Below are 26,665 nucleotides of genomic sequence, written 5' to 3'. Positions count from 1 at the left end.
GAAAATAGCTTGCTCAGATTTTATTAGGAAGTGTCGAAGCAGTGAATGAAGGATGACTGTGCATGTATGGGGTCCCAGAGGTGCAACCCGCACCTATCTGCCATGTATGGCACAACCTAGAGATATACCATAAATATACTGGATGGAAACACCCCTTACATTTTTTGAAGGTTTATCAAAACTGTTGTAATGCAAAACTGGCCTAGTTGCCCATAGCATGAAACATCCGAAGTCGATTCACATAAAACTTTGTTAGAATACTGTACGTAGCGAGCGCTCCATACAGTATTAGAATGTATTGGCTCCAATGAGCCGAAGTTCTTACTTTGTGAAATCTTGCGAGACTTCGGGTAATAACTTCAGAAATTACTTTCTACTGTTAAAAACCTTATCACCTCTTCCCACAATCGTCTCCAAGATCTCTCCCGTGCATCCCCCATACTCTGGAACTCGCTACCCCAACATATCAGACTCTCACCTACAGTGGAATCCTTCAATAGAAACCTCAAAACCCACCTCTTCAGACAAGCCTACAACCAGTGACCCTGCTGCCTCTATACCGCCACGACCAGCTTCACCCGCACCTACTGTGTCCTTCTCCCATAACATGTAGATTGTGGGCCCTCTCTTCTTCTGTACCAGTTTGTAACTCGTCTTGTTTATGCTTAGTGTAATTTTCTGTATTATGTATGTATACTAGTTAGGGGAGCATGCCAATAAACGTGCAGGTAAGTACTGCCATTCACTGTAATCACTGGCATTACAGTGATTGGCTGGCTGGAACGCGTACTCAGGTGCTATATAGCACCCGATGACATATGTTCGGCTCAGTCAGGGAGAGCTGTGCTGAAGAAGGGACAGACAGTGTAGGGAGTGAAATACTAATATTTTTATTGAAAAAACTTTTAAGGACTATAGTTGTATCTGGCAGCAATATATATTTTCAGTGCAACCTGTGCTAAATAGCTGGCAATTGTTTGGCCACTGCAGAGAGCGACATTATCTGTGCTACATCTCCTGTCTAATGTGTGCGCAGCCTAAAAATATCTGAGACATCCGGTGTCCGCTGCGGACAGTTACATTACATTTTTTCCTGCTGGTGGCAGTAACATTACCTGCACAACATCTCCTGTGTAACGTTAGCGCATCCAAAATATCTGTGACATTTAGTGTAATTTTTTTTGCCGCTGGTGACAGCAACATTATCTGCGCTACAGCTCCTGTGTAACATGTGCGCAGCCTAAAAATCTGTGACATTAATTCAGTGTAATTTTTTATTAGCCGCTAGTGACAGCGACATTACTTGCACTATACCTCCTGTTTAACGTGTGTGCATCCTAAAAATATCTGTGATATTTATTCAGTGTAATTTTTTATTAGGTGGCGGTGACCGCGAAATTACTTGCAATATACCTCCTGTATAACATTTGTGCATCCTAAAATTATCTGTGAAATTCAGTGTACTTTTTTTCATAGACGCCGTGGACAGTGACATTACCTGCGCTACATCGCCTGTATAACGTTTGCACATTCTAACAATATCTGACATTCTGTGTACTTTATTTGCGCATACACTTACAAAACCTGCGCTACTGTACGTATGACATACTTGCAAGCATATATACCATTTGCTATGCGCAAGGCGAGCAGTAAGGGACGGGGAAGTGGCTGTGCTGCTGATGGTGCACGCAGAGGCCGTGGCCCTGGGCGTGGTGAAACTGTGCCTGCTGCCAGAGCACAAGAAACACACTCATCCACGTGATTTGGCCCTGTCCCCAAGCCCGCTTGAAGAGGGACATGAGGAGATCTTGTACCCTGATTCCAAAACTCTGGAACATCCACAGTCACACGAAGATGACCGTGGGGAATGGCAATTAGTGTTTAACGAGGTGGATGATTATGATGAGACAGTTGCCAATAAGTTAGTGTAATTAGTGTCTCAAGAGGTTGATGATGAGGATGAGACACAGTTGTCAGTAACTGAGGTGGTTGTTAGGTCAACAAGTCAGGAGGATAACCAGAGTGAGGAAGTGGAAGAGGAGGAGGTGGACGATGAAGTCACTGACCCAATCTGGGAAGGTGGCAAGCCGAGCAAGGACAGCAGTACAGAGGGGTAGGTGTTCCACAGTCTGGCACTTTTTTGAGGAAAGTGCGGGTGATAAAAGAATTGTAATTTGCAACCTGTGCCGCACCAAAATGAGCAGGGGCTTGAACACTAGCAACCTCACCACCACCAGAAAGACCTTCCACATGGCAACAAAGCACCCTAATAGGTGGGCCAAACACTTGGGTCCACAATCAGTGTCTGTGGGTCACACCACTGCCTCCTCTTCCCCTATGTTACATGCTGGCCAATCTCTTGTCCAAGACGCAGGCCCGGATGGCTTCCCGACATGCACCTATACCTTCGCAAGCACCATCAGCTAGCACATCCACTAAATACCCAGCCACCCACCCACAGGCCTGAGCACTAAATGCGCACCTTTCCAAATTGCTGTCCCGCGTTACTCTGTCCCCAGCTGCTATAGAGGGTAGTACCCATGGAAGTTTTATTTCATCTGTTCAGCGTAGTTGGGTAGAAGAGGAGGAAGAGGATGAGGAGATTGCTGTCCTCATCAGGAGGATGACTCTCAAAGTCTTGTCTGTTGGGACTCTGGAACACATGGCTGACTTTATATTAGGCTGCCTTTCCCGGTACCCTCGCGTTGTACACATTTTGGCCAACCTGATGCCCTCCTTTATGTGTAATAATGGGTGTATTGTGGTGCCGGTTCCTTGTAGCTTTTGGCAGCCCTTTCACTTAGTGATAGTCTTTATGAGTGTAGGAGTCCCACTACCTGAACAATTGTACCACAATGTAAATGAGGCCCTCCATTATGTTTTATATACAGGTTGTATCGGAGTGCCTCTTCCGTGTAATTTTTGGCAGCACTTGCACTTTATATACAAGTAAATATACAGGAAAGAATGTTTGCTAACAATTTTTCCTCTAAAATCGATTTTATCTTCGGTTTTGTGCGTATTATTGTCAGTCTGTAAAAGTGGCGTACTACTCGGACAACATCCTTCCCAGCAGCGACCTGGGAGTCCAAGATGCATCCAGACATCCTCCCCATGCTGTTCCTGAACCATTCCCGAGCATCCCGAGGTGTTCTACTCAAACACCTGAGCACTTTGGTGCTCGACCAACACTAATGTATACTCCTTTTCATATGTACAGCGCTATGGAATGAATGGCGCTTTAATAAATAATAATAATAATTTTCTGTGAAAGTACGAACTGGTCTCTTTCTGCATGATGCCAGCCAAAGAGATGAGGAAGGACTTCTGCCATGTGGTATAGCCTTATTATCTTGTTTGGACTTGGATTTGATACATAGTTAAAGAGGACCTTTCATTAGAAAATGGTGTGTTCAATTCTTATACGACCTTATAGGGCTGCTCTCACTGATGTCCGGACACTTTTTTTTTTCGTCGCCTCATATGCAAATGAGGCGACGAAGTTATAGTAGGCATTGTTCTCTAAGTTCTGGTGGGCGCGGTTATGCTCTCCCCGGCAGCGAGCGCATCCAATCGCAGCGCCCCGCTCTTAGCCAGGGAGATTCGCGAGAACTTGAGCTTCAAGACATCCGGACCGAGCGCCATCTTGGAGACCCCAGCGCAGAGCATTGAGCTGGGGACGCCATACTTTTTTGCATATGAAGCGACAAAACTTAAAGGAGAGCGTAGCGGCCGAACGGGGGTCCATTTGAAAAAAAATAAGTGTCCGGACATCAGTGAGAGCAGCCCCATAAGGTCGTATAAGAATTGAACACACCCTTTCCTGATGAAAGATCCTCTTTAAGATAGACTTGTACTATAAAGAATAATATTGAGCACCCCTCGTTTGCTCTCATTTACAAAGAAATAAGTGAAGGATCCAACCCTTCATTATAATTGTATTGGGATGCCTGGAGTCTTTGGCAGTCAACAACCCTTTGAAATTGAGGTTCTGTGTTAATTTTTTTGGCAAGATGTTACTTGACAAGAATACAAAAAGAGAGACTGGGACACGCCTGGTGCAAAAACTATCTTGTATCTTCAAATAAGCTAGCAAAAATCATTTTGAGCGATATTTACTCAAAAGGTCGCAGTAATTCGATTTAATAGTATTTACCCTGCCCATTTCTCTTATTTTAAAGAGCTTTCTGCACTGCAAGTTGTAAAAACGAACAAGTCATTGTAGGTCCTATGTAATGTCTGCATGGATGTGTCAACCTTATACATTAACCATGCATGGATTGTACCTGCAACATAACTTTCTCAGACAGCTCCACTGATAACAGAACCTAAAGCTTCACTTAACATTCCGATGCCAAGAAACTGGGGGCTGAGGTTATCAGTGGGCTGAAGCTGGATGAAAACACCTTCTGAGAACTTAAGAAAGAAGCTGTCTGCATCTCCAGACACACATTCTGCAATCCTATAAAACAAATACCAATTAAGAGTATGGAGACCCAGGTAACATCCTCAGTTTACACAGGAATGACGATGGAATAGGAGACTACCCTGGCACCAAGGGATGGAGCCAGAGGAGCCAAAAGAGCCAGAGGCATAGATATTGGTCAGCGATATAGTGCCCATGGCTCCCTGATTGTCTTTTGATGTCAAATAAAAAAACTAAATAAAATAATAACAACAGCAGGATGGTTTGTACCCTTTTAGATTGTATGCTCTTATGTGCAGTGACCTCTCATCTTCATTGCTTGTTCATTTGATAACATTTCTTGACAGTTTACTTATATGTTATCTGCAGAATATGTTAGAGATATATCACAAAACATGATCATCATGGCAATCATAAAGCTGGATTTGGGGTTTCCTGTCGAAGGTGTCCTTTTATGCCCTTAAAAGGAATGTTTCATCAGAAAATTACCAATTGTTTAAATCACGTTTTTATGTTAATTTTTTTAAACTATTTTTGATGTTTTTTTTTTTTATTTCCATGTCACCATCTATATTTAAAGGGCATCTGTCAGCAGTTTTGTACCTATGACACTGGCTGACCTGTTACATGTGAGCTTGGCAGGTAAAGGCATCTGTGTTGGTCCCATGTTCATATGTGCCCGGATTGCTGAGAAAAATTTTAATACATGCAAATGAGCCTCTAGGAGCAATGGGAGTGTTGCTGATACAACTAGAGGCTCCGCTCCCTCTGCACTTTAATTGATCGGGCCAAGCAAGAGTGATCACGTTTATACTGCCTGGTCCTGTCTATCAAATTGGAGCGGGTACAGCAGTTACAGGGAAAGCTGAGCCTCTAGGAGTAAAGGAAACGCCCCCATTGCTCATATAGGCTAATTTGTATATGCAGCGAGCACCCGAGGAGCCAGTACAGGAGATGGGAGTGGTTGTGTCCCTGATGTTGTGTTGTTGTGTCGAGTCACAGTGTCCTACCTCAGGTCGTCGCTTCTTTCTTTACTAAGTGGATAAACAGATAGCAGAACATCCAGAAGCAGTTCATACAAAAGGCAGTTTCTCCCTTACCAGGTGATTGGGTATGATGGCGGGCAATGTGTCAAAAGATGACACTTAGAGGTTTGCTAGCTGACACTGTCTCTCTCTGGAATCCCTTACTTATGGCTTTGTTCTGGTACCTGTGGCTGTAAGTGACCACTATATGATGCAGGTTTATAGCTCTGCCTGTCCTGCACTTTCATGATGGTGTGTTAATGTGTTACCCACCACTTTGCAGCAGAGTCTTGATAGCTTGGTAGCTTAATCACATTGTGGACTAAAATATGCCCTAATTTATAAATTCTTCCTTGGCTTAGGACCCTGCAGTCTCTGTGGGGCAATTACATCCTCTTAGGTGAGCTGCCCCAGTGGTCTACATGGCCTGGAAGACCAGGAGATGGACAGCATGCTCCCTCACTCCTCACTTTCTACATTCTCAACTCCAACTGATTCTCTAGCTCTGCACCTCTCTTGGTAGGAAGCTGGGCCAGCCCACTCCTACCCAGCGGGGAAAAATGGAATGGAAAGTTCCATTCCTGTTGCCAAACGTACCCCATCTGCTGGTGAACAAAGTTTATTGCTTATAGTGAGACATAACATGAATATTACGAAGCATTACATTATAAACAAATTGTAGTACCCCCGGGTCTGGGGTACTACACATATATTAAAACCTAGGGGGGCATTTATGAAGATGCCAGTCTTTGTCCTGCTCGCGGTTCATGCTCCTAAGTTATGTAGAGGCGCCACCCTCTACATAACTTAGGTTGACTTTACACTTGTATAAATCTATGCTAGCTTCCTCGCTGTCATAGTTTTACAACAGGCGTAGCAAATGATAAAAGAGGGGGGCTTGCCGGTCTGCCCTTTATTCCACCCACTTCACGCCACCTTTTATAGACCTGGAGTGAGCGACAGAAAAGGGAAAAAAGTAACAGAGGTTATTTGTGCTGCAATCTGTGACAGATATACGCCAAAAAGTGAAATATATCTGTTTGTAAATGACCCCCTTCGTGTTTCTCAGCAATGCAGGCACATATGAACATGGGACGACAGATGACTTCAGCTGCCAAGTGCACATGTAACAGGTCAGCCAGTGTCATAGGTGCAAATCTGCTAACTGTACTTGAAAAGTAAAATGTATATATCCTGCAATTTTTACACTGGCCACTGGGCGTAGATTTCAGTTTGGTGCATGGACTGCCTGAGGAAGAATGTCATTTATAATTCTGGTCTTGAAAGATCATAGTCAATGTTTCTAAGGCCTCTTTCACACTACCAGATGGCTATTTCAGTGTTTTGCGGTCTGTTTTTCAGGGATCCGTTGTTCCGTTTTTTGTTTCCGTTGTGTTTTTGGTTCGGTTTTTCCGTATGGCATATACAGTATACAGTAATTACATAGAACAAATTGGGCTGGGCATAACATTTTCTATAGATGGTTCCGCAAAAAACAGAACGGATACGGAAGACATACGGATGCATTTCCATATGCATTCCGTTTTTTTTGCAGACCCATTGACTTTGGCCTCTTTTACACTACCGTATGGTTATTTTGATGTTTTGCGGTCCGTTTTTCACGGGTCCATTATTTTTTTTTGTTTCCGTTGTGTTTTCGTTTCGGTTTCGTTTTTCCGTTCCATTTTTCCATATGGAATATACAGTAACTACATAGAACAAATTGGGCTGGGCATAACATTTTCAATAGATGGTTCCGCAAAAAACGCAACGGATACAGAAGACATACGGATGCATTTCTGTATGCATTCCGTTTTTTTTGTGGACCTATTGACTTTAATGGAGCCACGGAACATGATTTGCGGCCAAATATAGGACATGTTCTATCTTTGCACGGAACAGAGATACGGAAACGGAATACATACGGAGTTCATTCCGTTTTTTTGCGGACCCATTGAAATGAATGGTTCCGTATATATGGAACGCAAAAAACGGCCCGCAAAATGGAAAAAAAAAGAGCGGTAGTGTGAAAGAGGCCTAAAGGAAATGTTGTTCTTTGGAAACATAAACCCTGATATTCATCAATATGGCGGCTATAAATCAATGATATCAGATATATTTGTGACATCATTCATTTTGCCCATCTACACACGTGTTGTCACTAGTGTATGTAATTCTTAGTTGAATTATAGCAAAATATTAAAATAAATGTACAAGTCCAACCCAAATGCTGGACATGTAGTTAGTTGCTGGTGATTTCACCCCTACTGCACTCCAGTGAACACAGAATCACTAGGTCAACAAATATGTCTGCCCCACACACTGCCAATGGAGCATGTAACCCAGCACTGAAAGGAATGTTTTTCTTGCATTCTGACTACACACCCTAGATAACGGGTACAAGGACACAGTACTGGTTTTCTCTTGTAAAGCTTTTCATCTCATCCGGGATGTTAATGCCGGAAAGATCAGCAAATAAAGCGCAATTTATTTTCTTTAACTATAGATGCCTGGAGCAGAAATACATTATGCGATAGTTTTAGATTAAGGGAGGTTCCTGAGGTTAAGGCCTCGTTCCCATCTCCTTTAGGGCTAATACACACAAACTTTTTTTTTTTTTTTTTGTCTCCATTCCTTTTTTTACAGGTCCGTATGCCGAATCATTCACTTTAATGGGGCTTGGAAAAAAAAAAAAGGCGTCCAAATGTCCATTGACAAAAAAAAATAGTACATGTCCTATTCTTGTCCTTTTTGTGGATGGATCTGCAAAAAAAAAAAAAAAACGGATGCAACACTGATGTGCAAAGAAAAAAGGAGTCAGTCAGCACATCCCAATACGCAGGTGAACGTTGCCATGGAACACTGATGTCATCTATTTTTTGGGGAATCTACGACTGCAAAATACATATGGTGGTGTGCATGCGCCTGATCTGCTGCAAATGATGGCTGTCGGCTGGACAAAAAAATCATTGCATGCAGGCAGTTTTAATCTGTCCGAATCTGGCATTTATGCCACCGGATCACTGTTGGACCTCATTACAGTCAATGGGGATCAGACGGTAAAGTAGAGGGTCCGTCAGGCTGCTCTGTGCCGGAACAACCTGCCAGATCTTCTTGATGGAGATGTGACCAAGGCCTAACAAATGATTTGTTTTTTTAGCACTTTATTTGGCCTCCCAGTTCTATCTATCTATCTATCTATCTATATATTTATAAGAGAGAAGTCATATCACAAAACTGGTTCCGGGATTCTAGCTCTTGCCTGACATCTAGACGGCAAAAACAGTGCTACGTGCTGCGATATGTGACGGAACTGCCTCAAAAAAAACAAAAAAACACATCTAGGCAGTGTGCATGCCATAATTATTATTTTTTTACTCCTAGAAATATCCTATCCCTGTCCGCAAAATAAACAAGATAGGACGTGTTCTATCTTTTGTTACGGGGCCACAGAATAGACGTGCAGATGCGGACAGCATACAATGTGCTGTACGTATCTTTTGCAACCCCATTGAAATGAATGGGTCTGAATGCTACCCGCAGAAAATGCGGATTGGATGCGGACCGGAACTACTGGCGTGTGCATAAAGTTATAGAAAAGAGAAAAGTGAGAGCAAGGTCTAAATGGTGGACATCTCCCAGGCATGAAGAAGCATTTTGTACACTAGGTTGTAAATGAAGCAGTACTGTACAAGCTGCAGAGCATTTTATCAATCCATTAGTGAATCCTGTGCATCCCAAAGCCTGGTATGTGAGTCACAGACTACATGCTCCCCTGCTGGAATGTTATATCAGTCTTTGACACCTCATCATGTTGCTTATCTGTGCCTCCCACAGCTGTGTAACACCACACAATGCCAGCACATCACTGGCTTCTGCAATCTCAGCGCTGACTGTAGAAGTTACGCAGGTGTTTGTGTGAATGTGTACAAGACTGTAAGAGGAGGAGGAGGAGAACAGTGCGTGGGCACCAATGTCAGACTAGGGTTCCTTGGACCCACCAAAGGAAATTATTGTTGGGGCCCAACTCCTTTATCATCAGTAAAGTCTAATAGATTTTGAATCAAAGAAATAGACCCTAGTAGAAATTGGCAGCTCCAAATGTTTTTCTTCTCCTGGACCTGTAGAGCCCAATATTTTGTCAGAGACAGGCTCCACTGGATGGTCCTCTGGTACTTTGGTGGGCCAGTCAGACACTGGCTGGCACAAACATAAGAACTTGCCACAGGAATGGAGATGGTCAAGTGAACCCGAGGTTATCATATAGTAAATAAAGGACTTTAGAAGAAAGAGGCTTCTTTGACTCCTCACCAACACTACAGTGTTCTGGACCAGGTGCTGGGTTTAATGTTGACACATAACTCCTTTCAAGTAAAGGGTTTTTTGCTGTAATTTCTATGCAGGGTTTAGGTGGGAATGGCACTAAAAGAAAAGAAAAACACAACTCCTTTGTTTTCGGCATCAGTGGAGTTCAATTAGTTGGACCATCAATGATCAGATATTGATGGCATATCCTAGCCTGGACAAGTCTAGCAAAGGGTGTGAACAAGAATGTTCCAAGATTTTGAAAATCGTAAGGAATTGAAACAAAGTACAAATATATTAGAGAATTAGTACACATTTTATTATACAATGTTTAAGCTTCGTGCAGTAGAAAACTGAAGACCTTCTTAACTCCTTAAGGACAGAGCGATTTTCGTATTTTTTCCTTCTCGAAGCCATAACTTTTTTATTTTTCCAATTACATAGTCGTATTGTTTTCTTTGGGATAAGTTGTACTTTCTAATAGCACCATTTTCATTGAATATTCTCTAGTGGGAAGCTCAAAATTCCAAATGGGGTGGAATTGGAAGAAGAAAAAAAACAATCAAAATTCCATCACAATTTTTATGGGTTCGGTTTTAGTTTTTTACGGTGTTCTCTATAGGATAAATCTGACCTGTTCCCTTTATTCTCCAGGTCAGTATAATTACAACAATACCCATTTGTATAGTTTGTCTTGTGTTTTAATACTAAATAAATACCTGAAAAAGAGAACAAATTTTTTGATTCGCATAGGCATGTCCTGAGCCCCATAACTTTTTTATATTTACAACTACAGAGCTGTGTGAGGGCTCACTTTTGGTGGAGCAATCTGTACTTTTTATTCATACAATTTTGGAATGTGTTTGACTTTTTGATAACTTTTTATTCAATTTTTTGGGGGAGGTGAAGGGCTGAAAAAATGGCAAATTGGCCATTTATTTTTATTTTTTCCATTATGGCGTATGGGATAAATGCATTTTTATTTTAATAGTACAGGCATTTTAGAATGTGGTGGTACAAAAGATCTTAATTTTTTTATTATTGTTTATTTATTTTTATAGGGGGACATTTGAATTTTTATATTTTCTCAAAAACTTTTTTTAATTATACTTACACTTATATTAAGTCTCATTAGATCATACCGCTTCTCCAATCATACCGCTTCTTGCAATCAAAAGGATATTCAATACGTTCCTGTGGAGCCCTGTAACAGGCAGGGCTCCAGAGGAACGTATTGCTGTGGTAGCCTTGAGCCTTCCTTAGACTTGGCTGTGGTCACAATTGACTATGGCATCTGAAGGGTTAAATGTCTGTGATCAGCATTATCACCAATCGCACACTTTCCACCGGGTGCCTTCTGTGTAAAATGGGCATCATCTTTAAAGTACGGACATCCGATGTACATGTAAGCCGCATGTTCTAAAATGGTCAAAGGGGTTATACCATAATTAATGTAAAAAAAAAAAATCAAACATGACAATCGCTTTCTAGCAAAGGTAAAACAAGCCCTGTACCTCACATGGATCCAGAAATCTTCCCATTCATTGATCCAATTGTTCTAGATTTATTATAGGCTGGCAGCTCAAGGGTGTGTGTCCTTTCTCAGGGAGTGTGTCCTTTCCCTGTAACTGCCACAGCTTCTAACAGGATACATTGCTGGTGACAATTGAAGATTTAAACTGAGAGTGTGTGACCCGAGGTGGACGGGGAAATAAGGAAAACAGCAGGTGACGCTATGCAGATACATTTTATTTAATAGCCTAGTGGCCAAACTAAATTTTTAACTACCGGCACATGCAATTACAAAAGTATTCTGATCCAGGTGATGGTTTGAAAAACGTATATATATTTTTTGCTGGACAACCCCTTTAAAGGTGTCTTCAGAAAGTTTAATATTGATGACATTCCTTGGAAAATGTTCAACAGCTCTGTACATTGTATAGTGGCTGTGCATGGTATTGCAGCCCTCTCCCATTCATTTTAAAGGGAGTCTTTTACCCATACTGACCGTATTTGAACACTAACACCATTCTCAGCATTATAGTACCCATATGTGAATGCTACTTACTGTTTAGCTGTCCGTCGCTTATTTCCTTCAAAAAACACTTTAATCCAATATTCAAATTAGGTCTGAAGGTGCCCAGGGGTGGCGTTCAAGCAGCCGGTGCCCAGGCCCCTCTTCACTATTCATATGAAACCCCTCCCATTAAAAAACTCAGGCCTGCCCTAGGTTCGGAATGTTGGGGCCGGTGCATGCGCAATAAACGCTCGGATGCCGATGCCCATAATGGGTAATGCTGTGCGCAGGCGTGGCGATTCGGATGCACGGCGCAGGCGCGGCATTTCACACTGAAGGGAGGCGAGAATAAGAAGAACCTAGGGCCGGCCTGAGGGTTGAATAGCGAAGCGAGGCCTGGGCACCGGCCGCTTGAACGCCGCCCCTGGGCACCTTCAGACCTAATTTGAATATTGGATTAAAGTGTTTTTTGATAGAAATAAGCGACGGACAGCTCAACAGTAAGTAGCATTCACATATGGGTACTATAATGCTGAGAATGGTGTAAGTGTTCAAAAACGGTCAGTATAGGTGAAAGACTCCCTTTAATAGTCGAGAGATACAGTAGAATTCATGACTACTACAAAAAGTACGAAGCCGTGTCTCTTCAGATACCTTGGGTTCTGAGAGTCAGACCCACCGATGTGATATAGAGGATAGCTCATCAATAATAAAGTCCCATAAAGGTGAATTTTGAATGTTGTTCTTACAATTGTATATTGCATTGTAGTAAATTCCTTTTGGACGCTTCTTATTACATATATGATTTATATGCTACATGATTGTGAAACAGAACTGCCTGTCTTTAGGTAAGGCTGCAGTCATTGCTCACATGGACTCGTCATTCACAAGGGCTGCGTGTTCTTAGTCAGTGGCCTTGACATACTTTACACAGCAACAAAGTTGCCCACAATGACTGTTCTGCGCATAGTGGAGTAAATGGTCATTGTGCATTGTCAATGATTTGCTTATCATATCTGTATATTTGTATCAGTGGCACAGGGATATTGTCATTCATGTAATACATTAATAATGTATAATAAAACCCTCATAACCCAACTGTCTTAATACTGCACAACGTGGTCAATGACAAATATAATTTCTTCATATCCCCTCATCTGACTGATCTCTCTGAATTAAGGCTAATTCACATGACTGTAGTACACCAGTCTAAAATGACCTCAATACTGACTATAATATTAAATGGTTTCGATTCACACAACTGGGTTTCCTGCATGGACACACGATGCCGTAGAAATAAATCAGATGAAGATTTTTCGGTCAAGAGTTCCCAAAAGAAGTCAGGGGAGAACCAAAATAATCACATTCGTAATAAGACTCTCATTAGGATCCATATTAGATCTGTATTACAGATACGAAGGGGAACAGAGGTTCTTTTTTTAAATATTTTTATTAATCTAATGTGGAATTGTTAGGTATAACAGACAATAAAGACATGCTTAAAGCGTACCCACCCTTTCAGCGAACTCTGCATTAATCAATAGTACAGGGTGTGTATATGAGGGGAACAGTATTTCCAACTACTATATGACGTCACTTTTATTAATAATACCTGAAAATGTATATATCTACCCACATCAAAAAGAAAAAACAAATATATAAAAAAATATTATGAAGATAATAAACAAAATGTAGGGAATGTAATAGATTTACACTAGTTACCACAATTGTGGTTACTCATGGTACTTCAGATTTAGATGATGGAGGGATTGAATTCTCTACGTCACTTGGAGAGGAAACTTAGATGTAAGATATCGCCACTTTTAATCCATAGATCTCTGAACAATTCAGCGGGAGCACAAATACTATTATTAAGCCAAGTCCGCTTTTAGGCATCGGATACTTTCCCCGAGATGCTATACTGTCCCTGCCAAAAAGCTGAGTAATCGCCCCGAAAGGGCTGTACCCTCACCTAAAAATCCCTACCTATCCAGAAGTTCCCAAGTGCGATGATGCCTTATTTTCACTTAATTTCCCATCAGTGTGTAAATTCTCCAATCTTCAATCATCCCGACGCATTTCCCCCAATTATAATATGCCGGTTCATCAGGGGACCAAGTATAAAAACCATTTATCATCTATATGCCATTGTGCATTTTTTATACTTGGTCCCCTGATGAACCTGCATATTACAAGTAGGGGAAACGCGTTCGAACGTGGCGATTGAAGATTGTGTTTATTATTTCCATAATTATCTTTTTTTATATATGTTTTTTCTTTTTGATGTATACATTTTTAGGTATTATTAATAAAAGTGACGTTTTAAGGGTAAATATACCGTTCAGTCACATTTTCTTATACGCTTACCCAGTTTTGACATCATTAAGTATTCAGTGATTTTTCCAACCACTATATGACTTGTATCTGACATTTCCTAGCAGTTTTCCTCTGTACATGCTGAACATCTATTTAGCAGCTCTCTCAGATAAGGTGGGTGGAGACTAGCTGTCATCCACTGCACACAGAAAGTAGAGGAGAATCAGCTTCTTAAGCCTCTCTTAATCACTCAGAAGCAGCTCCAAGATCATGGAGGACATTACAGAGAGGTACTGACCTGTGTGGTTGTGAATTTAGCACTTTTGCTGAGATATAAATCTCCAATGTACAGTAGCTGTTCAGTGTCTTTAGTGTCTCTCTTTGAGTCTCATCTCACTCATGCTCCTGCTCACTCCTCCCCCTCTCCTCTCCATAGACTGGTATTGACATGTGTAAATACTGCTCTTTCTTGAGACAGAATTCAAAGCATTTTTCAAAGTGAAAAGCAATTAACATGGGGGGAGCGTTAAAGAGCTGATAAAATGAAAACTAGACATTTCTCACTGACAAAACAAATTACATAGTCTCTTGTGGTCACTTGTACTATTGATTTCTGCAAAGTTTTAAAAACTTTTTTAAACCCCATTTTTTTTTCTGCATGCAAATCTGATGTTTTTTTTCCCATGTTTGTGTGAATTAGCACTAAGAGAGGTGCAGCAGAAAATTTTTATTGCCAAGTTCGGTGAAGTACTAAACTCCCCTCACGGATGGTGCACCTATGGATGCATATCTGCATATAGGATATACCAGATTTCAACAACCCTCATGAAGATTGGCAGTTAATGTGACTTCTTGCTTGGACAGTCACTTCAGATATGGTTTGAAGACCACATAGATATATTAAGGCCATATATTACTTCTCCTGTAGGATTGTACTAGCAGCTAAAAGCTGCCATCCCGATCTTGGAGGTTGTGAAGGTGACACAGATGGCCATAAGACTACTGCCTCTCCCCAGTGTCAGCTGGAGGTAACAGGTAGTCTGTGCTGATACCTGTCTAAGTAAATGGCATAGCAGGCACCAACTGGTGACGTCACTACCCAAGCAGCATCAACTGGGAAAAAGGAACTAAGGGACAGATTATACATTATTACTGATCTGTAGGGCTCAGAATGATCATCCACTGAGCGGACATTTACTTTATGAATTATTTAAAAGAGAGTTTTCCAGGATTTTTTACTGATAACACCCAGGACCCCTGCCAAACAGCTGTTTTGGGAAGGCACTGGCGCTCCTGTGAGCCCCGATTCCTTCTCGCAGCTTACCAAGCACAACACCATACATTGTATAGTGGCTGTGCTTGGCATTGCACTTCGCCCCATTCACTTGAATGGGGCTGAGCTGCAACTTGGCCACGTGACACATAAACGTATTGTCACTCGATCTAGGAAAAGCAGTGAGAAGGCTGTGGCATTCTCAGGAGCGCTGCTGTCTTCTCAAACAGCTGACGACAGGGGTCCCGGGTGTCAGACCCACACCGATCAGATACTGATAACCCATCCTGAAGATAGGTCATTAGTAAGAAAATCTCGGAAACCCCCTTTAGCCTTTGGTTGACTATAACCTACAGTCATGTGAAAAAATGAGGACACCCTTTGAAAGCATGTGGTTTTTTGTAACATTTTTAATAAAAGGTTATTTCATCTCCGTTTCAACAATACAGAGAGATTAAAGTAATCCAACTAAACAAAGAAAACTGAAGAAAAGTCTTTTCAAGATCTTCTGTAAATGTCATTCTACAAAAATGCCTATTCTAACTGAGGAAAAAGATAGGACACCCTCACATGTATTCCCTCTTAAATTGGCTCAGATCTCACACAGGTATATCACACCAGGTGCACATAATTAGTAGATCGTTACTCTGCATGTTGAATGAGGCTTGCCCTATTTAAACCTCAGACATTTAGTTTGGTGTGCTCCTGACTGTTGAAGTGAGAGTGAGCACCATGGTGAGAGCAAAAGAGCTGTCAGAGGACTTCAGAAAAAAGATTGTAGCAGCCTATGAGTCTGGGAAGGGATTTAAAAAGATCTCAAAAGATTTTGAAATCAGCAATTCCACTGTCCGGAAGATAGTCTACAAGTGGAGGGCTTTCAAAACAACTGCCAACATGCCCAGGACTGGTCGCCCCAGCAAGTTCACCCCAAGAGCAGACCGCAAGATGCTAAAAGAGGTCTCCAAAAACCCTAAAGTGTCATCTCGAGAACTACAGCAGGCTCTGGCTACTGTTGATGTAGAAGTACATGCCTCTACAATCAGAAAGAGACTGTACAAGTTTAACTTGCATGGGAGGTGTGCAAGGAGGAAACCTTTGCTTTCCAAGAGAAACATCGAGGCCAGACTGACATTTGCAAGAGATAAAGTTGACAAAGACCAGGACTTCTGGAATAATGTTCTTTGGACAGATGAGTCCAAAATTGAATTATTTGGACACAACAGCAGAGGACATGTTTGGCGTAAACCAAACACAGCATTCCAAGAAAAGAACCTCATACCAACTGTGAAGCATGGAGGTGGAAGTGTCATGGTTTGGGGCTGCTTTGCTGCAGCAGGACCTGGTCAGCTCACCATCATAGAATCCACGATGAATTCTACTGTGTATCAGAAGGTGCTTGAAGAACATGTGAGACCATCAGTTAGAAAATTAAAGCTGAAGCGGAACTGGACCATGCAACATGACAATGACCCAAAACATACTAGTAAATCAACCAAAGATTGGCTGAAAAAGAAGAAATGGAGAGTCCTGGAATGGCCAAGTCAAAGTCCAGATTTGAATCCCATTGAGATGCTGTGGGGTGACTTGAAAAGGGCTGTACGTGCAAGAAACCCCTCAAACATCTCACAGCTGAAAAAGTTCTGCATTGAGGAGTGGGGTAAAATTTCCTCAGACCGATGTCGAAGACTGGTAGATGGCTACAAGAACCGTCTCACTGCAGTTATTTCAGCCAAAGGAGGTAACACTCGCTATTAGGGGCAAGGGTGTCCTATCTTTTTCCTCAGTTAGAATAGGCATTTTTGTAGAATGACATTTACAGAAGATCTTGAAAAGACTTTTCTTCAGTTTTCTTTGTTTAGTCGGATTACTTTAATCTCTCTGTATTGTTGAAACGGAGATGAAATAACCTTTTATTAAAAATGTTACAAAAAACCACATGCTTTCAAAGGGTGTCCTAATTTTTTCACATGACTGTATGTTGTTTCTGAAAAATTAGATGCCTGGAAGGCTATGCCTATACAAGAGCAAGGTGTGTGTTGGGGAGAAAAAATGCCACAGACCCAAAAATTAAGAAAGATGCTACAAAAAACTGCACTGTTTATACTGTATTTTATATCCTCTTTGCGATTACAGCTAGCATCTGGTGCAATGTTTTTTTTTAAAAGAAAAAAAAAAAACATGCAGGAAAAATGCTGCAAAGAAAAAAAAAAAAAAAAAAGCGTTTCATTTGAGAACAACCTAAAGCTATGGCGCCTCTATGAAGACACTTTTGAAAAACGGTCTAAAATAGCTGAATGTGATATTGGCCTTCGTGGAGTGAAGCATCTATTCGGACTTGCTAATGAGATTAGACTGAAGCAGAGAGAAGGACACTAAGCTGTAAATCTCAATTTACTGTGAACCTAGTAAGTGCCATATTGCCGTCTGACACGTCTCCAGGCGTGTATTTTATAAGAACTGTCACCATTATGTGCAAGTGCCTCACTTTCTAGAGATCAGTGACAGTGCTTGGGACACTAAGGCCTCGTGCACACGAAAGGATTTTGTTTCCATGTCTGTTTCATTTTTTTTTGCGGATAGGATGTGGACCCATTCATTTCAATGCTGTCTGCATCCGTATGTCTGTTCCGTAGCCCGCAAAAAATATAGAGCATGTCCTATTCTTGTCCGTTTTGCGGACAAGGATAGGCATTGTTACAATGGATCTGCATAAAAATCGGAATTTTTTGCGGATCCGCATTTTGTGGACCGCAAAATACATACGGTCGTGTGCAAATAGCCCTACGAACAAGGATAGGACTGTTCTATTAGGGGCCAGCTGTCCGTGTGCATTCCGTATTTTTTGCGGATCCATTGTTACATTGCCTATCTTTGTCCGCAAAACGGACAAGAATAGGACATGCTCTATATTTTTTGTGGGGCTACGGAACGGAAAAACGGATGTGGGCAGCACGCGGTGTGCTGTCTGCATTTTTTGCAGACCCACTGAAATGAATGGGTCCACATCCTATTGGCGAAAAAAAAACAAAAAAAAACGGAACAGACACGGAAACAAAATCCATTCATGCGCATGAGGCCTAATATGGAAAATAATAGGACATGTTCTATCCATTTGCGGAACGGACATACGTAAACGGAATGGTTCCACATATGGTCCGCAAAAAAAATGGAACGGACACGGAAAGAAAATACGTTTGCGTGCATGAGCCCTAAAAGAGACAACAAGGTGTTCAAAAGCAGCCGCCCCATTCGTGTAGGAATGTATGATATATACAGGGTAATGTCGCAGTATTTTGCCAGAAATTATATGTAAAACTAGTATAGCGGCTCCACAAGGATGGTCGGATTGTCACCTACTTTAGTCTTGGAAAGCAAATCCTACCTAATTTTGGCGCTATATGGAAGCTAAAGATGTATCGTTGCAAAAGAAGGCGGACATTGTCTCCATTGGGGTATGACTGCATGGCGCAACACATTTCACATAATGTATTTCAATGGTGTTGCAATCCAACATGCTGCAGCTGCAACATGACAGCCGCCAAAGAATTCGACTTGGATGGATTTTTTGCGCCTGTCGCAACATGAGATGAGCGAAGTATTGAAAAGTTTAATTCGGCTGCTTCGACAAATTTTACAAAAATATTTGCTTTGTGCTGAATAAGGGCTTGTTCACATCATCGTTTTGCTTTCTGTTCTTTTGATCAGTCAGAAGAGAGAGAGCGGAAAAAAAACAGGATCCTGAAAAAATACGGATTCTGTTGCATCAGTTTTCATCCATTTGAGCCATTTCTGTCTGAGATCCGTTTTATAGATGGGGAAAAAAAAGTCCTGTGTGCAGTACTTTTGTTTCCGTCTAAGGCTACTTTCACACTAGCGATCTGTCATAGGATTTCAATGCCGGAAGAAAATGGACAAAACTGAACGAAACATAATGCACCAAAATGCATTCCATTCCGTTTGGTTGTGCTCCCATCGCGGACAGAATAACGCTGCAAGCAGCGTTTTTCTGTCCGCAACGTGGTGCGGAGCAAGACGAATCCGTCCTGACACACAGTGGAAGACAATGGGGACGGATCCGTCAGGGCTATAGAAGACCTAATACAACCGGATCCGTTCATGACAGATGCATGCAGTTGTATTATCCGCAAAAAAGGCTAGTGGGAAAGTAGCCTTAAAAAATGGATCTCAGACGGAAATGGCTAAAACGGATGACAACTGTGGCAACAGGATCCGTTTTTCTACTGGATCCAGTTTTTTTTCTCTCTCTCTTCTTCTGACGGATCAGAAGAACGGAAAGCTAAACGGTGATGTGAACTCGCCCTTACTTCTTCACGAAGCGCTTTTCTTTGTAAGTCGTGGGTGCAATGACAGGGAACGGCGATAATACAGTGTAAAATAAAATAAAAAAATCATACTTACCTCTTCCGTTTGATCGCGAAGAGCCGGCCGCTGCCATTTTGATTGAAGATCTAGCTCGAAATCTCGCGCGGCCCGTGATGACATCATACGTCACCGTGCATGGGATTTCATGTGAGATCATCCGTCAAGATGGCGGCGGCCGACTCTTCACACTCAAACGGAGGAGGTAAGCATGATTATTTTTATTTTTTTTACCACCATTCAGGGAAAAATCTATTTGCTACCACGAAGCACAAGGAAATTCAGCTTTGCAGCAAATTGAATTTTCCCTGAAATTCTGATTGAAGTTCTTCGATTCGCTCAACACCAGTCACATTGTGACACAATTAAAATACAATATATGAAATGTTGCGCTACTTTCTTGACACGCGACACATCACCGTGTAGCCATGGCTAAAAGCAGAAAATGAGGAGCTGCCCTTCCCTCCACAACCCATATGTACATTCTATGTCATGAAAATTAATGTCACATACATGTAGCTTTACAGTCCAGCAGAGAGGCCGATGCTTTTTCCTACAGTGCACAAGCACGACCACCGCTGCTGGATTGCAGGGTGGTCGTACCCATGGAAACGAGCAGTGTATAATGTGATGGAAAAATGAATCCAGCCAGCAAAGGAAGCAATATGGACAATCACAATACATTAGTAAGTGCCTTGTATTAAACTTCCTCTATATAATAAATGCCATTTGCTAAAGTGAGACAACCCCTTTAAGAACACCCATTTACTATATATACACAATTACAGCAACGGCTCATTTTTTTTACCCTCAGTTATTCCGTCTACGGTTCGCGCTCGGTTTGCTGGATTAAATGTGCTTCAATGAATTTAGTGTATTTCGATTCTTGCTTTGCCGAGGCCAAATGGAAAAGCATGACCAGTGCAGCATATCTAATTCCTTACCACTGACAACTAAAGTAAGGGCATGAAAATGCTTCGTGTCAGAGGGCAAAGAAAAGAACGTCACATAGCGCGTCCTGTCTCCGGTGGAAGCAGAAGAAATAGGTGGAGAAATATTGTGCGTGAGAATTGCAGCAAAGTGGTGATGATTTTAATGTAAATGATATTTAACTGGCAGCAAAGGGTTAAAGGTGGTATGGAAGATTAGAAAAGAATGACCGCTTTCTTCCAGAAATGGAGGCAGTCCGCAGTATTCCAGCCGAGCAGTCCCATCCACTTGAATGGCGATGAGCTGCAATACCACATACGGCCTATGGACAAGAGTGGCGCTGTTTCTGGAAGAAAACAGTCATGTTTTATAGGCTCATACAAGAGCGAGATGAAGTCCCGTCACCTTCTACCTGAAATGTTACGATGGGGTCATTTATGAAACTGGTGTAAAGTAGAGCTGGCTTAGTTGCCCATAGCAACCAATCAGATTCCACCTTTCATTTTTGACAACTCCTTATGAAAATGAAAGGTGGAATCTGATTGGTTGCTATGGGCAACTAAGCCAGTTCTACTTTACACCAGTTTGATAAATGACCCTGATTCTTTTTATAGAGATATGGATGAACCGTTTGCTTTCTGCATCCATATGTCCGTTCCGCAATAGGATAGAACATGTCCTATACTTGGATGTAAAATGCAGATGACGGACCCTTTGAAGCCAATGGGTCTGCAAAAAATGTGGACACAACATGGACGGTATCCATATTTAGTGGATTCACAATTTGGGGAATGCAAAATACATACGGTCCTGTGCGTGAGGCCTTAGGTTCCTCATTTTGAAAAGCCGTGTGAAAATGTATCAAGCTTTATTAAAGGGGTATAGCGGTTGTTAGAGCTTATTACATCGGTGGGGGTCCTACAGCTGGGATCCCCGCCAATCGTACATACACTTGGCCTCTCCATTAATGTCTATGGAAGTTCCAGAGACAGTCGAGTGCAGCGCTCACCTATCTCCAGAATTCCCATAGAAATTAATGGAGCATCCGCAGGCATGTGCGACGATCTGCTCATTTCAGGGGGGCTGCAGGGTATACAGGGCCCCCGTTCTCATGATCGGTGAGGGTCCCAGTGGAAGGACGCACTCCGATCTATCTAACAACTGGGATACCCCTTTAAGCAATGGGTTTCCCATCTCCTAATGTGCCTCAATTAGGTTTGCAGCATTAATGATGCCAATGCAATGACATTTTTGAACTGGCTGAAATCATCTCTACCATAAAAATGCTGCTGCTGTCTTTCAGGAGCAGCTCTGTCCAGGTTCCATGAGACCCTGGTTGGAAATTGCCATAAATACACAGGTATCTATTTCATTCTCATAGCTAAACCATTTCTAAAGAGTGCTGTCAATGGTGACTCCTTCTCAGAGAACCTCAGTCCGCAGCAATACGAATATTGTAAAAGAAGCCATAAAAGGGGGTTGTCCCACAAAAAATATTCTACAGTTTTCAGCACCTAGATCTGAATACTTTTGTAATTGCATGTAATTAACTGTATAGCGCCACCTGCTGTTAGTTTTTTTTAGTTTATTTCTTTGTCCTGCTCACTGAGATGGCCGCACATGCTCAGTTTCATCCTTCAACTGCCTCCTGAGCTGTGATAGGGAGAGCTGAGACACGCCCCCTGAGCTGTGATAGGGAGAGCATGGACACGCCCCCTGAGCTGTGATAGGGAGAGCATGGACACGCCCCCTGAGCTGTGATAGGGAGAGAATGGACACGCCCCCTGAGCTGTGATAGGGAGAGCTGAGACACGCCCCCTGAGCTGCAGCAGAAAACACACTCCCCTGAGCTGTCAGCTTGATATAAATCTAACAGATCGATGAATGTGGAGATCTCTGGATCCATGTGAGGTACAGGGCTGGTTCTAGCTTTGTTAGAAAGAGATTGTCATGTTATGATGCCTGATCTTCACTTTTTACATTAGTCATGGGATAACTCCATTAAGGTCCCTTTAGACAGAACAATTCAGCAGGCGATTCTCCGGAAAGAAACGTTCCCGGCAATCGCCGGCTCGTCAGCAGAGTAGATTACATTGCCGCAATCTCCTCCACAGTATGGGGAGGAGCGATCACTAATGCCATCGCTCGTCCCCATACAGACCTGTTATTTTCAGTCAACAGAGGCTGTTTTCACACACCCTTTACTTATATGACGATATAATAGTATTTTCTCTCAATATCCTGATATTGGAAGTCCCACATGGGGGCAGTTTCAATTATATCATCATAAGAGTAAGGGCTCTTTTACACGAGCGGATCCTGTGCGTGGAATCCGCTGAGTGAAACAGTGTCAAGCCGCGCACTGGACAGTGAGCATTAACATGACTGATAATGCTCCGTGCCTTTCTGTGACCTTTTTACTACAAAATCACGGTGACAACTTTATCTCACTGTGATTTTGTAGTAAAAAGGTCACAGAGAGGCATGGAGCACTATCAATCATGTTAATGCTCCGAGTCTCTGCTGTCCGGAGCGAGGCTTGACATTCTTTCACGTAGTGGATTCCACGCACGGGATACGCTTATGTGAAAGAGCCCTAAGGGTATATGATCATATGGCGCGGCTGCGCTGCGGTTGAGTACTGCATGGCCGCAGAGGGCTCTAGTTAAGCTAATGGGACCGCACTGTTTAGTTGGTCTCTATGGTTAATGGCGGTATGGTAATGAAGGTGCTGCATGGCCATTAACAATACAGACCAAACTAAACTTAATGAGTGCCCACTGTCGCCATATGGTTGTGCAATAGTCGACCGCAGTGCATTGCAGGCGTGACATGACCACGCCATGTGGCAGTACCCTAACTAACTAGTCGCAGTTTTTACATCACTTTTGTTATAATTTCACCAATCCTTGTGGTTTTTACTGTCTTGAGGGTATAACCACATGGAACCGTTGTGTTGCGGTTGAAACACTACCACCACATGGGCTGTTACTAAACTAATGAAGACCGCACTGTTTAGTCCGCATTGTTAATTATTGAAGGTGCCCCATGTTCATTAATAATACCGACCGACTAAACTGTACGATCTTCATTAGTTTAATTAGAGGCCCCCGCTGCCGCATGGCTGCCGATACTTGACCGCATTGCTTTCGCGTCACGACACTACCATGCAGTGTGGTTATACTATTATAATGGAGAATAAATCAAATAGATTACTGCTATTTGTCATCATGGGATCTTCTGATCATCAGACAGTACAATATTACCAGGGTTCATCTGACAATAATAATAATTCTCCCCATTCGCTCCTGACTAGTATTGCCATCATCCAACTGAAATTACCAAAATAAAAGATGACTAGCGCCTACAGGGAGGTGATACATATGGTCAGAAGTGTAAAGAGTGATCTATACGGTCGGTGATGTCTAAGCACGTGAAGACGGATTCACAATACTGAGAAGATTCCAAAACGGTAATGAATGGGGCAAGATGATACAGATGACAAAAATCCCATCTGCATGGACCTGCTTTTGGGAAGACGTAAGACAGTCACTTGGTGAGAACTTTCCTTTTGTGCCCTGAGACTAAGGAGTCCTGGCCGGCTGCTAGATACTTCACATGCTCAGCAAGTTACTAAGGTTACTGGTAACAAAAGAATGCCTGCTGCCTCCATCACAAGAGCTTCAAAGACCAGACAATGGCAATGTATGAAGGCTCCTCACACATTTGAGTGCATGGAAAATATCTAAAGATTACAAATCTAATATTAGATCATTTTTCGGTAAATTATTCATTTCAGATACAGATAAGAAGCAAGTGAAGCCACTTGTAAAGAAGTTGCACTTGCTTCTGTGTTTATTGATATTTTCGCTACATTTGTTGCATCTTTGATTTTGTCATTTTGTGACATCACAGGGAGTTAATTGCAGTTTTACTGTGGACTGCACTTCTTTCACCCAGGAGAGCCATCACACCAGAAGAGTTAAATGACAAATTCAGTTTTGCTACATCTTAATCTATAGTGAATACATGAGGACTATGACAATCAATACAACTGGTAAAATACCTAGGTAGGATGCAGGCTTACCATGTGCACAGACAGAGAGGAGCAGCAGTGTACAGGTCCTCTGCAAGCTGAGATTAACTCGCCTGAACTCCATGCTAAGTAGAAGATTTGCTGTCTGGAAGAAGAAAAATCCTCAAACATGGAAGAGTGGAGGCAAAGTGACCGCCTCGGTTAGGGTCAGGAGTGCTGAGTGCAGGAGGCTTGGACAGAGGGAGCTGAAGTTTGGGACTAGCACTACTGTTGTGGACAGAGACTGTGAAGCCTGACTCCCTGAGACTGGAAGCTCCTAAATAGTGGGCTGGATCTCCCGGAAGGGACTTAAGAGGAGTTACACAAAGTGTGCCGAAGACTTCGCAGGATCAAGCGCAGTTAACTGAAACAGTCGTGATTAGTAAAAGGCAGGTTGACATTCTGTGAAACCTCCCCGAAGGACCACCTCTTTTAGTACAGAACTGCAAAAATTTTAGGCAGGTGCGGAAAGAATGCTGCAAAGTAAGAATGCTTCAAAAATAGAAATTTTTTAAAAAAACTTTAGATTGAAATTTATTCTGCAACAGGACAACAACCCAAAACGTTATAGCTAATGTCATTAAGGCTACTTTCACACTAGCGTCAATATTTTCCGGTATTGAGATCTGTCATAGTGTCTCAATACCGGAAAAAAACACTTACGTTTTGTCCCCATTCATTTTCAATGGAGTCAAAACGTAACTTAACAGAACGGAGTGCTCCAAAATGCATTCCGTTCCGTTTGGTTGCGTTCCCAGACCGGAGAGCAAACCGCAGCTTGTTGTAGTTTGCTTTCCGTCCTGGGATGCGGATCCGTCCCCCATTGATTTTCAGTGGAGTTCATGACGGATCTGTCTTGGCTATGTTAAGGATAATACAACCGGATCCGTTCATAACGGATGCAGTCGGTTGTATTATCAGTAACAGAAGCGTTTTTGCAGAGCCCTGCCGGAAAGTAGCCTAAGAACTTCTTCAGTGTAAAGAAGAACAAGAAGTCCTGGAAGTGATGATATGGCCTTCACAGAGTCCTGATCTCAACATTACACGAAGAGACCAAAGCATTTGAGCAAGCCTACATCCACAGAAGATCTGCGGTTAGTTCTTCCAGATGTTTGGAACAAAGTCGCTGCCAAGTTCTTTCAAAAATTGGCTGCAAGTCTACCTAGAAGAATTGATGAAGAGAAGATTTCTCTTTTGCTCATTTACGTTGCATTTTATTAATTGATAAAAATAAAATATTAACACTTCTGCATTTTTCCCTAAATCTTTTGCACAGTACTGTAGATCATTCCCCTGTAATCAGATCAGATATCCTTTGACATATTATCAGTTATATCATATAGTATTGCCTACCTGAGCATCTCCTTTAAGAAGACAATTATAGATTTCAATGTGTATATATATATATATATATATATATATGAATGGCCATTTGTGCCTTTTGGTATATTTGACCACCTAATAAGTGATGTTGATCCAAGACCACGTTCTATTGTATGTAGTCTTTATTTCTTTACAATATATATAATAATTGTTACCTTTCAATAATGGGGAAAGAGATGATTAAAAAAAAATTATATATTTTTTTATAATTTTTTTAACTTTTTTGTAAGGCACCCTAGATGACTGTAATAAGCAATAATTAGATTGCTCTACAATACATCACTTTGAATTCCTTTTGCAATTCATTGCAGATTTGCCATGTTCTTTTGGAGCCCTGCCACCTGTAGGGCTCCATAGGAACTACAGCTCTTAAAGCCCTGGTTTCTTCAGACAGACAACCACAATCGCCAGACTGGGGAACCAGTCCGGACCCAGGAGTCCAGTGCTCCTGGGGTTTCCACTCTCTGATGTTGTGGTCACATTAAACCACGGTATCTGAGGGGTTAACTGTCCGCGATCTGCGTTACCACTGAAA

The 26,665-nt window shown here is 42.0% G+C and overlaps 1 protein-coding gene across 1 annotated transcript in view; it reads right to left on the bottom strand.

Annotated features, from left to right (window-relative positions):
* The window catches only part of LOC122919826 (protein crumbs homolog 2-like), a 95,861-nt gene extending 71,029 nt beyond the window's left edge, over positions 1-24,832 (bottom strand). The window contains exon 1 of the mRNA XM_044269017.1: positions 24,760-24,832. Coding sequence (XP_044124952.1) covers positions 24,760-24,832 — 73 coding nt within the window. The remainder of the gene's footprint in view (positions 1-24,759) is intronic.
* Positions 24,833-26,665: the final 1,833 nt, after the last annotated feature.

This window comes from Bufo gargarizans, chromosome 9 (genome assembly GCF_014858855.1).
Source record: "Bufo gargarizans isolate SCDJY-AF-19 chromosome 9, ASM1485885v1, whole genome shotgun sequence".
Lineage (NCBI taxonomy): Eukaryota > Metazoa > Chordata > Amphibia > Anura > Bufonidae > Bufo > Bufo gargarizans.
The sequence above is the reverse complement of the archived record's forward strand: the minus strand, read 5'-3'. Positions and strand labels throughout refer to the sequence as shown.